At 42.0% G+C, this 13,631-nt stretch overlaps 1 protein-coding gene across 3 annotated transcripts in view; it reads left to right on the plus strand.

Moving 5' to 3' along the window:
- The window catches only part of LOC308517675 (nuclear envelope pore membrane protein POM 121C-like), a 26,789-nt gene continuing 13,158 nt past the window's right edge, over positions 1-13,631 (plus strand). For all 3 annotated transcript variants that reach the window (XM_081088927.1, XM_081088928.1, XM_081088929.1), the window contains exons 1-5: positions 1-568; positions 2,240-2,455; positions 2,778-2,936; positions 5,221-5,301; positions 6,869-7,040. In XM_081088927.1, coding sequence (XP_080945053.1) covers positions 9-568; positions 2,240-2,455; positions 2,778-2,936; positions 5,221-5,301; positions 6,869-7,040 — 1,188 coding nt within the window. In that variant the 5' untranslated portion in view covers positions 1-8. The remainder of the gene's footprint in view (positions 569-2,239; positions 2,456-2,777; positions 2,937-5,220; positions 5,302-6,868; positions 7,041-13,631) is intronic.

Raw genomic sequence — 13,631 nt, forward strand, 5'->3', positions numbered from 1 at the left:
GAGCCGCGATGTCTCCGGCGGCTGCGGCGCCTGGAGGAGGCGAGCGGCGGCGGCCCATCGCGAGTGTCAGGGACTGTCGGGCCCGGGGCTGGGGGGGCGGTGGCGCGGCGCTCCTCGGCCTGTCGCTGCTCGGCCTCGTCCTGTACCTGGTGCCGGCGGCGGCCGCGCTGGCCTGGCTGGCCGTGGGGGCGACCGCGGCCTGGTGGGGACTGAGCCGCGAGCCCCGCGGTCCGCGCGCCTTCTCCTCGCTCGTTCGGAACGCGCGGCGCCAGCGAATCCTGTTCACCGCGCCCCCGGCCAAGTCGGCAGCCAACGGAAACCTCCTAGAGCCGCGGACCCTGCTCGAAGGACCCGACCCCGCCGAACTGCTCCTGATGGGCAGTTACCAGGGCAAGCCCGGCCCCCCGCAGCCTGCCCCGGTCCCCGAGGCCAGGAACCCGCGGGAGCGGCAGGTCCGTCGCCCTCCCACCCGCACCTCGCCGCCGGGTCCCGCGGCTCAGCGCGGGCATCACATGCACCCCTCCCACCCCGCTCCTCTTTTCGGACCCTCCAGGCGGCCTTCCCACAGGTAAGACACGCGCATCTTTCCCAGGCCCCCCTCTCTCTGTCGACTGGCTTTGCGTTGAGGACTTGATTTTCGATCCGGTTTTCTTTCAAGTCCAAGGTAGATTCTGTGTCGTTTGACCTCTTTGCAACATCTTGGTGCATGTCAGCCGTCCCCTGTCCCCCATCACCCCCCCTTTCCCGCCCCCGTTTAACCTGTGGAATGAGATGTGATGCCACAGCTGATCCCTTCCTTCCAATTCCTAAGACTGTCTGAATTTTAGTACAGTATAGATTTAGCAGAATGCTTATTAACATTAAAATATCCCTACTTTGGGGGAAAATACCTTTATCTTTCGAGTGTAGTCATATAGTAATATGTGTGTGTGTGTGTGTGTGTATTTTTTTTAAAATATATTTTTATTGATTTCAGATAGAAAGGGAGAGGGAGAGAGAAACATCAGTGATGAGAGAGAATCATTGATCGGCTGTCTCTTGCACACCCCCCACTAGGAATCCAGCGCGCAACCCAGGCATGTGCCCTTGACTGGAATCGACCGTGGGACCCCCCAGTCTGCAGGCCGATGCTCTATCCACTGAGCCAACCTGGCCAGGGCGATATATTATATATGTTATATGTATTACATATATGTATATGTGTTATAAATGTAGTATATATATTTTGGACCCATAGAGAAATTTTATAAGTTTAGCTACGCTCAAAGAGGTATTCCCAGGAAACACTTCTTCCATTGATAAAATTTGATAAAGATGATCAAATTAATGACACTTTCATTTAATCTCAGTAGCGGAGAATACAAAATATTTGATGAAAATATAAGGTTCTTTTTTAAAAAATGTTTTTGATTTTTTTAGAGAGAGAGAAAGGGAGAGGTATCTATCTTCTATATATATAAAAGGCTAATATGCAAAGTGACCCCTCGGGAGTTGGACCAGGAGACCAGGAGTTCGGCTGGCTATGACATGCGCTGACCATCAGGGGTGCGGCGTGGAACGAAGGAAGGCCCCGGCCGGCAGCGGGAAGGCCCCGATCGGCCCTGATCACCAGCCAGGCCTAGGGACCCTATCCATGCACAAATTTCATGCACTGGGTCTCTAGTAGAGAAATAAAAATATCAGTGATCAATGGGCTGCCTCCTGCATGCCCCCCCACCAGGGAAGGAGCCTGCAACCTGGTCATGTGCCCTGACCAGGAATCAAACTGGTGACCTCTTGGTTCCTGGGTTGACTCTCAACCACTGAGTCATACCAGCCAGACATAAGGTTCTTGTTATAAGTAAATTGAGTTGAGAAGATGAACATTTAGGTCTTGAAAAATATTTGACTCTGGGTACATTACTGATGACTTACTGAAAAGATTGAAGGATTTTTGAAAAGTTTCTCCCTGTGTGTCCTAATACACACTTCCATTGTAGTTGTGCTTGTGTGGGCAAGGTTTTCAGTTTCTCTCTCAAATTGTTGAAGTCCATAGTAGGGATTGCTTTTAAGCAGCTGCCACTTTCTGCCTCTAGATGGAATGATGTGGGAAATTACCATAAAAATTCTGTGTTCTGTGTTGCTTTAGAGGTTTAAGCTTTCTGGAAAATATCTGAACCCACATAGTTCTTTAGTCAGTTAATTTTCTGACATTCTTTTAAGCATTTTGGTTCCATAATATGTCTCCTGTTCTCCACAGGGATTGTGGAACTTTATCAAATCGGTTTTTAATAACACCTCGAAGACAATATCCAATTCAACAGGCCCAATATTCCTTTCTGGGGGTACTTCCCACAGTGTCCTGGAATGGTTATCACAAGAAGACTGTGCTATCTCCTCATAATTCCAAGATGGTGTGCAGTCCAGTGACAGTGAGGATTGCTCCTCCTGATAGCAAATTGACTCGTTCTCCAATGTAAGTATTATTGTTGGAAAAATAGACTCCTTTTTGTGTCCACGTTATTCTTCCATGGTTGTTTCTCTGACAAGACAGCTATAAAGCAAAAAAAAAAGTACCTGTCTGTTTAAATGAGAAATCTCAAATTTGAGTCGTTGAACTGTCTCTTATTTTCTTGTTTTTTTGCCTTACATTGTAGCTTTAATTGCTAAGGGCATTTTCTGTGAATGTATAAATTACACTGTTGCTTGTTGGCTAGCTTCTGATTTTCAGTGAAGACTGTGCTATATGACGTGGTAATTAAAATATCTTAAGGCTAGAATCTTGTCTTTCATTGCAGAACAGAGCAGTTACTCAGCTCAACACTGTCCTCACCATCAAGTAATGCTCCGGACCCATGTGCAAAGGAGACTGTACTGAGTGCCCTCAAAGAGAGGAAGAAAAGGACAGTGGAGGAAGAAGAACAAATATTCGCTGATGGCCAGGAAAATAAAAGAAGGTAACAGGCTCAGCCGAGTACTAACAGGCCTCCCACATAGATTCCTGTGATTTGTTGAAATGCAGATTACTCCCCAAAAAGAAACAGAGGCCTGCTCCAGTTTGTGAGCCTTAGTGGGTGCCCTTCTTTGGCTTTCATGGAAGAGCTTAATAATGCTGACAGTAAGGTTTTCATGCTGTTCATTTCAGGTTTAGGCACAGGTTAGATCAGGGGTGGGCAAATTGACTCGAGGGCCACAATGGGTTCTTAAACTGGACCGGAGGGCTGGAACAAAAGCATGGATGGAGTGTTTGTGTGAACTAATATAAATTCAAAGTAATGTCATTACATAAAAGGGTACGGTCTTTTTTTTTATTTTATTTTTTTTTAGTTTTATTGATCCAGCCCGCGGGCCGTAGTTTGCCCACGGCTGGGTTAGATAAATGTTAAAATTTACCTTTTCCCTAAGTATTGGGATAAGCCAACAACTATTAGTCATGTTAGCCTCATACTTTTGATACAGATGTGTTAAATTCTGTTTTTGAGAAAAAATGTTCAAAGGCTTGCCCCCCTAATCTTGTGTTGTTTAGTTATCTGGGTAACCACCAGTTTAAGTGTGTAATTGTGCTGAAGGGAATGCTTGACAAAGAAAAGTGTAACCAGAGTAACTAGATTTATCAGTAAAGAAAGTAAAACTGACTTCATTCTTTGGTTTTCAATAACTTAAGGAAAATGAAATAAGGAGTCTATTTCCTGAGTATGGTAAGAAAGGAGTTTGAAGTCACTAATGAGAATGCAGAATTGCTTGTGGCTTTCTAAATAGTTAGGATTCCACTCATTTTTTTAATATAATAAATTGAGCAACCACAATGTGCCAGAGCCTATTCCAGGTACTGTGGATAGAGCAGAGAACAAAACAAAGTCCTCTTGGAACCTGTTGGAGGGAGAGAAACGAAAAGGGGGAGGATATTAAAACAAGATTTAGATTGTACGTATATAGAAATATTAAAAAATAGGGGGATAGAAATTAAAAAGGGGGGGTGATAAAGGTAACGGTAATGAGAAGGCAGCTTCTTTATATGAGGTGGTCAAGGAATTGCTCGTCTTTACATGAGTGAACCCTTGAAAAATATCATCATTGTCCCTATTACCTAAACCAAATTATTTATATCCTGCAGGTTCAGGGTTGGCTATCTTTGCTACTTTAGATAACAAAAGTAAGTAGAGAATATTAATCAATGCAAGTGTATTTATGTAACATAGGAAGATCAAGTTTGATGAATAGAGATGTGATTTATAAGTGAGCAATTTGAGCTAATGTCAGCTAGCTAAGCAGGAGTTGCAGGAAGCAGGGGGTGTGGAGGTGGGAGAGGAAATAACTATTCTTATGGTCCCAGTAGGTTTTTCATGTTCTTAGGGATGGGTAGTTTTACTTGACCTAGCTAGTGAGTCTATAACTGAAGATTCTGTAGTTATCCTTCCCATAATTGGAATAATCGGTGATTATGTGCATCATGCATAGGCCCTTCTTAAATGTGAGATGTGAAGTTTTCCCTAACAGACTTGCCATATTAACCTCTAGATCACAATGGGATGTGTGGATTGGTTCCTAAAGTGTTTTTTCTTTTGTTTTTAATTTGTGGATGGTAGGGTGTTAAATTTGTGATTATAATAATACACTGAATAGTTCTAAAGGTCTTGATGTAGAGTAAGTCTTCACTTAACATTGTTGATAGGTTCTTGGAAACTGTGACAATATATAACAAAATCAGTTTTCCCGTAGGCTAATTGATATAAACAATAGTTAAATTCCTATGGCATCTCATCAACATTATAATAAAATGACATTGAATGATATCATGTTATTCAAGGATTTGTTGTATTTTTATTTATTTTTTTAAATATATTTTATTGATTTTTTACAGAGAGGAAGGGAGAGAGATAGAAACATCGATGAGAGAGAAACATCGATCAGCTGCCTCCAGCACATCCCCCACTGGGGATGTGCCCGCAACCCAGGTACATGCCCTTGACCGGAATCGAACCCGGAACCTTCAGTCCGCAGGCTGACGCTCCATCCACTGAGCCAAACCGGTTTTGGCATCTGTTATATTTTTATACTTTCCTTATTGCCAGACAGTCTTAGAATAAATTTACCTTTTGGAATCTTTGGGATTTGAAGCAACCTTTTTCTTGTCTAGCAAGGGACCTGTGCTCCATAGAAATAGTACATGGTCCCAGGAATATGCTTTAAGGGGAAAAAAAAGTCATTTCATTTAATTGAGAGTTTTTTGATTTATCACAGGCGCCACGATAGCAGTGGGAGTGGACATTCAGCATTTGAGCCCCTGGTGGCCAATGGAGTCCCTGCTTCTTTTGTGCCTAAGTAAGTGAAAATCCATCTGGTTGAGTTATACACTATTTAGAAAAAGGGCATTGCCAAAGTTATTGTCCTATAGATGTTCCTCTTTGCTTTTTGCATTGCTTTATTTGTTCAAGTTCAAATCTTTGAAGTCAGAGAGGAACATTTGAGTAACTTGCCACAATAACGCTCTTATAATTCCTTTTAATATTTTTTAATAACCAAGTATGTAAATAGAAAGATCACAAGGTTTGCATGATGGATAAAATGCAAAACTGAAATTTAAGATAAGTGATAAGTTTCTACATTTGAGTTTAAATACATTTGAGGAAGAAATGGATTGGAGGGAAAGTGGCTCAAAAATATGTGTGAAAAGACTTGAGGTAACTTATATGCTTAATTTGAGCCAGCAGTATAATATGGCTGCCAAAAAAGCTAACATGCTCCTATTCTGTGTTGATAGAACAAAAACTAGAACAGGCAGGTAAGTGGTAGTGCTGCTTTCCTTAGTTCTACTCAGATTGTCCATGGAATATTGTGTTTGGTTTGGTGTACTACACTATAAAAGAGGATATACACAAACTGAAATTCATTTTGAGTGAAGCAACTAATATGTTAAAGGGTGGTGGTGGTGGGTGAGGAGGGTTCGAAGGTACATAAGTACTAGCCCAGAGGAGAAAAATCTCAACAGGAGTAAGGAAATGAGGAAGGGAAAGATAATGGCCTCCAAAAAACTGGAGGACTAACAGATGAAAGAACGAAAACATCTTGCTCGCTATGGCACCAAATAGGATCCATGGGTGAAAGTTAGAGGAAATATTTTTTCATCCAATATAAGAGTAAACTGGTCCATGTTTGACATTCATCACTCTAGGACAGGGGTGGCAAACCTTTTTTCTGCCAAAGGCCAGTTGGATAGTTATAACATCATTTGTGGGCCCACTTAAAAAGTATTTGGTCAAACATTTAATTAACTCACCCCTAATGCCTTGGCAGGGTCAGACCAAGCGAATTCATGGGCCTTATATGGCCTTGCGGGCTGGATGGTCCCTACCTCTGCTCTAAGAGATAGTGAATTATCTATATTTTAATAGAGGTTGGATGACTATTCTATAGGAAGGATGTACAGGAATTTCTATTTCAGTTGGAAACTTAGAAAAAATGGTTGGTTCCTCTTAACTGATTTTTTTAACAGCTTTATTAAGGCATAATTGATATGTACTAAATTGTGTCTGTTTAAAGTGTACAGTTTACGTTTTGACATGTATACACCTATGAAACCATCACCACAGTCAAGATAATGAACATAACCATCACTTCCAAAAGTTTCCTAGTGTCCCTTAGTAGTATCTCCCTCCAATCTTGCCCCCATCCCCAGGCATTCAGTAATAATGTTTTCTATCACTGGAGATAAGTGTATATTTTCTAGAATATTATTTAAGTGGAATCATACATTTAATTTTCAAAATATTTGGCTTTTCCTTCTTGACTTTGTCAGATATATTTAAGAAAGATTTTGTGACCATGGATGAAACCTTAAAAGAATGTTGCCTTCAATAGCACATCTAACTATTTTTTCCCCTTTTATTAGGCCTGGTTCTCTGAAAAGAGGTCTCAATTCCCAGAGCTCAGATGACCACTTGAATAAGAGATCCCGTACCTCCTCTATGAGCTCCATGACGAGCACATACACAGGAGGCATTCTTAGCTCCAGCCGCAATGCCATTACCAGTTCTTACAGTTCTACTCGAGGTTTCTCTCAGGTACATTATTCTTGTGGGTGGCAAGGGCAAAATGGATTCCTAGCATTAATTAATTGACTAGTCAGTGTTTATTAACTACCTTCTCTCTGTCAGATATTGGGATTACCTCTAAATTAACAGAAGATACAAATCCTTGAATAATAACTATAGGTCAATGGAACAGAAAAGAAAGCTGAGAAAGTAAATAAGTGTATATGTGGGAGCCTGATACAAGACAGAGCCATTGCACATAAATAGACGAAGGATGAATGATTCAGTAAATGGTGTTAATTGGATTGAGGAGGTAGACTGAGTTCAAATTGCACTGGGCCATAAAAGAAATTTATCCTACGTTGCAAATTTAGTGAAAGTTTTAAAAATAAGAAGTGGTTGTGTTTTTGTTTTTTAGAAAGAGGATGTTGTGTAGCCTAATGAACAGATCAGGCTTTGTTTACCAGACAGATTTGGGTTCAATTTTGGCTCTAACATTTAGTCACTATAGGGCCTTGGACAGGTAAATCACATGAATTCCTTTTCTCATCTCTGAAGGATTATTGGAAAGATTGAAGGTAATGTTTGAAATGTACCCATTACAGTGCCTGTCAATAAGTGGCTACCCAATTACATAGTACTAGAAAAAAAATAAGGCATGTGGTGAGGGGAGAAAAATTTTGAGATAAATTTATCCAGAAAGCTCCTATAGTAACATAAATTCAAGATGAAGGCCTAAGACAGAGCAGTTGTGGGAATGCAAAGAAGAAGATAATCATTATAATAACCTTTACCTTGAGCACTTATTCTCGGCTAGAACCTACCTTAAGCACTTTATGTCTGTTTCCTCATTTAATCGTCACAATAGGCCTATTAAGTACATAGCCATCATCCCTATGTTTAAAATGTTTTTTAGATTAAATTTCAAATGTACATAGAAGGAAAGAAACTAATGAACCTCCATGTAGTTTCAGTAGTTAGCATTTTGTCAGACCTGTTCCATCAATACCATCCCCCACCACCACACCACCTTTTGGCTTTGCTCTTACGTTTTAAAGTAAATTGTAAACCTGTCATTTCACCTGTAGAAGTACTTCAGTGTGTTTTTAAACTTTCTTAACATTAATGGTCACTATACCATTATTCCACTCAAACAATAATAATAATTTAATACTAGAGGCCCGATGTATGAAAATTCATGCAAGAATAGGCCTTCCTTCCCTTGGCTGCTGGCACCGCCTTTGCTCCAGCCTAGAGCCGCCTCTCCTCCTTTGCTCCAGCCCGGAGCCACCTTCTGCCTTTGGGTGCTGCCCAGAGGCCCGGCCGCCACTATCTTTGTCACGTCAGTTTGCATATTTCCTCCTTATTGACTGTGGGCACCGCCATCTTTGTTGTGAAGTGATGGTCAATTTGCATATTCCATCTTTATTAGCTAGGACTAGAGGCCCAGTGCATGGATTTGTGCACTGGTGGGGTCCCTCGGCCTGGCCTGCAGGGATTGGATCAAAACCAGCTCTCCAACATCCCCAGAAGGGTCCTGGATTGCAAAAGGGCGGTTCTCAGGTGATGCACCCAAGAATCAGGCTCCCTCCTCTCTGATTCCAGTGTGTCACCCGAGAACGGTAGCTGCCAAGTCACTGCAGGTCAGCAGCTCCTGTGTTGAGCATCTGCCCCCTGGTGGTCAGTGTGCATCATAGCTACTGATCGAAGCATCTGCCTCCTGGTGGTCATTGCGCGTCATAGCTACTGGTCAGACAGTCACTTAGGCTTTTTATATATATACTAGAGGCCTGGTGCACAAAAATTTGTGCACTGGTGTGTGTGTGGGGGTGTCCCTCAGCCCCACTTGTGCCCTCTCACAGTCTGGGACCCCTCAGGAGATAACAACCTGCTGGCTTAGGCCAGCTCCCGGGTGGCAGAGGGCAGGCCCAATCCCTAGGTTGCAGCCCCTGGAGGTACGGTTAATTACCATGTTTGTCTATTATTAGATAGGACTAGAGGCCTGGTGCACAAAAATTTGTGCACTGGGTGGGGGGTGTCCCTCAGCCTGGTCTGTGTGCCCTCTCGCAGTCTGGGACCCCTCGGAGGATGACCACTTGCTGGCTTAGGCCTGCTCCCCAGGGGATTGGGCCTAAGATGGCAATCAGACATCCCTCTGGCAGCCCGGCAGCCCTCGGGGGATGTCCACTTGCCAGCGGGGAGCAGACCTAAGCTGCAGTCAGACATTCTTAGCGCTGCTGAGGAGGCAGGAGAGGCTCCCACCACCACTGCTGTACTGGCAGCCATCAACCTGGTTTGTGGCTGAGCAGAGCTCCCCCATGTGAGAGCGCACTGACCACCAGAGGGCAGCTCCTGCATTGAGCATCTGCCCCCTGGTGGTCAGTGTGTGTCATAGTGATCTGTCATTCCCAGTCTTTCTGCTGTTAGGGTCAGTTTGCATATTACCCTTTTACTATATAGGATAGAGGCCTGGTGCACGGGTGGGGGCTGGCTGGTTTGCTCTGAAGGGTGTCCCGGATCGGGGTGGGGGTCCCGCTTGGGTGCCTAGCCAGCCTGGGTGAGGGGCTGATGGCTTGTTTTCAGGCTGGTCACACCCCCTTCAGGGTGGGGGTCCCCACTGTGGTGCCTGGCCAACCTGGATGAGGGGCTGATGGCTGTTTTCAGGCTGGCCACACCCCCTTTAGGGTGGGGGTCCCCACTGGGGTGCCTGGCCAGTCTGGGTGAGGGGCTGAGGGCCATTTTCACGCTTGCGGACAACTGAAGCTCCGAGCCTCTCTTTTTCTTTTATTTTTATTCTGGGATTTATTTACCTTCCCCCTGCTGCCGGCACCTGCTTCCCTCTGGCACCCGGGACCTGGGCTTCCCTCGTAGCTCTGACTTCATCCGGAAGGATGGCCGGTCTAATTAGCATGTTATGCTTTTATTATTATAGATAACGTGCAGAAAAAGAAATATGTACAGGTCTATGTAGCCACCATCCATGTCAAGTAATAAATCATTTTCTGTACCCAGAAGCCCCTCTCATACCTACTCCCAATCACTTCTCCTTCCCTCCTTTCTTCCTGAATATTAGAACTATTTTTTTTTTCTGTTTTTGAACTTTATATAAAGGAGACAGAGAATATGCTTTTTGTGTGTTTATATTTTACTTGTGAGATTCATCTCTGTTACATGTAGCAGTAGGTCTTTGGTTTTCGTTGCTGTGTACGGTTCCATTATAAGAAGATACCACAATTTAGTCATTCCATTGGACATTTGGGTTTTCAGTTTGGAGCTATAATAATGCTGCTGTGGACATTGTGTTAAGTCTTTTGGTACACACATATAAAGTATGTGTATGTTCAGTTTTAATAGATGTTGAACAGTTTTTTAAAGTGATATTTCAGTTGATACTTCTTTTTTTATATATGTATATTTTTATTGATTTCAGAGAGGAAGGGAGAGGGAGAGAAATGGAAACATCAGTGATGAGAGAGAATCATTGATTGGCTGCCTCTTGCACGGTCCCTACTGGGGTTTGAACCTGCAACCCGGAGATGTGCCCTTGACCAGAATCGATCTCAGGACCCTTCAGTCTGCAGGCCGACACTCTATCCACTGAGCCAAACCGGCTAGGGCCCAGTTGATACTTCTACCAGTGCAGTATGGGATTTTGTTCCTATAGTTACGCATCCTCACTACCATTTGGTGTTGCTCTTTAGTTACTCATTCTGGTAGGTGTGAAGTCGTTTTTCATTGTGGTAATTTTGTTTCCCTGGTTACTAATGAGATAAATGTATGAACTGTTCATTGGCCATTTGTATATCCTTTTATATGAAGTGTCTATTCTAGTTTCTTGGCTCTTTTCCATTAGGTTGTTTTTCTTATTTATATAACAAGTTCTTTATATATTCTAGATACAAGCTCTCTGTGAATTATATGTGTTTCAACAAATGAGTGTCCTATTCTGACTCATTCACTTTCTTATAGTCTTCTCACTTATGGTTTGTATATTTATTTTATGTACTGTTTAGGTATTTTTGCCTACCTAAAGTCATGATAATATTCTCTTATGCTACCTTCTGGGAGCTTTATTGTTTTTCATTTCAAATTTTTATCTATGATCCATCTGAAATTGATTTTTGTGTATAGTGTGAGCTAGGCATCAAAGTAGTGTTTTTCCATATAAATATCCATTTGACTTGCAAAATTTATTGGAAGAACCATCCTTTCCCTATTACTCTGCAATATAACCTTTGTCGTAATTTGTGTCCATTTACTCTGCAATATCACCTTTGTCATAATTTGTGTCCATATATATGTGGATCCATTTCTAGATTCTGTTCTGTTCCATTGGTCTGTTTTTCTACTCTGTGCCTGTATTTTTCCCAGTCTGTACTACTCAGTCTCTAAGTTTTGATACCTAGTAGAATAAGTCATCCAACTTTCTCATATCTCTTATGCCTCATCAGAATTATTTTAGATCTTGGCCTTTTGCAGTTCTGTATAATTTTATTTTATTTATTTTTTTTTTTAAATATATTTTATTGATTTTCTACAGAGAGGAAGGGAGAGAGATAGAGAGTTAGAAACATCAATGAGAGAGAAACATCGATCAGCTGCCTCCTGCACATCTTCCACCGGGGATATGCCCGCAACCCAGGTACATGCTCTTGACCGGAATCGAACCTGGGACCCCTCAGTCCGCACTGAGCCAAACCGGTTTCGGCCATTTCTGTATAATTTTAAAAATCAACTTGTCAGTTTCCACCAAAAAATAAAATACTTGCTGACATATTGATTGGCATTGCCTTAAATCTACGAGTTATTTTGGAGGGAATTGACATTTTCACATTATTGAATCTTTTAATCCATGAACTTGGTATATCCTTCATTTATTTACATCATCTTTAACTTCTCAGTGTAGTGGTTTTATACATCTTTATTAAATTTATTTCTAGGTATATGTTTTTGATGCTATTATAAAGAGTATGTTAAAAATTTAAATTGTTGCTGATGTACTAGTATAGAAAACAGCTGGGTTTTTTTGTTTTTTTAATCCTCATCCAAGGATATGTTTTATTAATGTTTTTAGAGAGAGAAAGAAACATTAATTGGCTGCCTCCCGTATGTGCCCCTACTGGGGTTCGAACCCACAATCCAGGTATGTACTCTGACTGGGAATTGAACCTACTTTTGGAGTATGGGACAATGCTCCAACCAACTGAGGCAACCGGTCAGAACAGAACTTGTTTTTAATTTAGAAAATTTGCTTAATTCTGAATATTTATTTATATAGTCTTCAGGATTTTGTATGTAAATCATGTTCTCTATAATGATGACATGATGACAGTCCCCCCCCTTTTTATTTTAACCCCACGCCTTACATTGTTTGTTTATGCCTTACTGCACTTGGTTAATACCTCTAGTATAATATTGAACAGAAGTGAGAGCAAACATCCTATTCTTGTTTTTCCTGATTTCAGAGTATGCACTTTCCATGTTTCATGTTATGTATGACGTTTGATGCAGATTTTCTATAGATATTCTTTATTGGATTAAGGAAATTTCTTCTCCAAGGTTATATAGACAAAGAACCAACTTTAGGAACCATTCTATTACCTGTTTTTCTGTTTCATTAACTTATGCTCTTATAGGTATTATTTCCTCCTTTGTGTTTGATCTGCTAGGGTTTCTTTCTGAATTTTGAATATAGATTCTTAGATCACTGGGTTGTTGTTGTTTTTCAGCCTTTTCTCTTTTCTAATATGCTTTTATATGTTTTTGTTTTTTAAGTTGATTGGGGTGACATTGGTCAACACGAACATATAAGCTTCATGTGTGGGTTTCTATGTTACAAGATCTGTATAGTGTACTGTGTGCCTACCACCCAAAGTCAAATCTTCTCCTGCCACCTTACGTTAGTACTCCCCTCCCCCCTTTCCACTCGCCACCCCTGGGAGGTAACGGTGACTTGAAGCTCTGAATGGTGGTCTTCCTCCAGAGCGGTTTCATTTTTCCTCTGGCAAGCGGCTAGAATAGAGGCCAGTTACCTCTCTCCAGTTGGAATTAACGTGATTCTGAATTGGTTGTCAGTTCTTATGAGGGCTTGTTTTTTCCTACTTGCCCTGTATCCAAGTATGTAGCCTTTTGGATACCAACCAAAGCCTGAGGTGTTTAGGGCCCCTCCCTCTATGTTGGAAAGCTCTGAATTCCAGTTTTTGTCTTTCTAGGCCTGAGGGGCTGCCAGAAGCTTTTCTCAGCCTCTCAGCGGCAGCTTTTACTTTTGAAATTGGCAGTCACCAGGAGGGGAAATGTAGGCCTAAGTGTGGGTCTCACCTCTTGGCTCCTCTGTCTTGTCCCTATAATGTCTCACCGCCTTGGGAGCTCTTCATACTACCGTACCCTCTTCATACAGATGTATTTCACATTTTCTTCAGCATTTTCTGCTTGTCCTCAATAAGCGATTTGGTCTGAAACAGTGGTTCTCAACCCTTTAAAAACAGTTCCTCGTGTTGTGACCCAACCATAAAATTATTTTCGTTGCTACTTCATAACTGTAATGTTGCTACTGTTATGAATCGTAATGTAAATATCTGATATGCAGGATGGTCTTAGGCAACCCGTGAAAGGGTCGTTCGA

This window comes from Myotis nattereri (assembly GCF_964212035.1).
Source record: "Myotis nattereri genome assembly, chromosome: 4".
Taxonomy (NCBI): domain Eukaryota; kingdom Metazoa; phylum Chordata; class Mammalia; order Chiroptera; family Vespertilionidae; genus Myotis; species Myotis nattereri.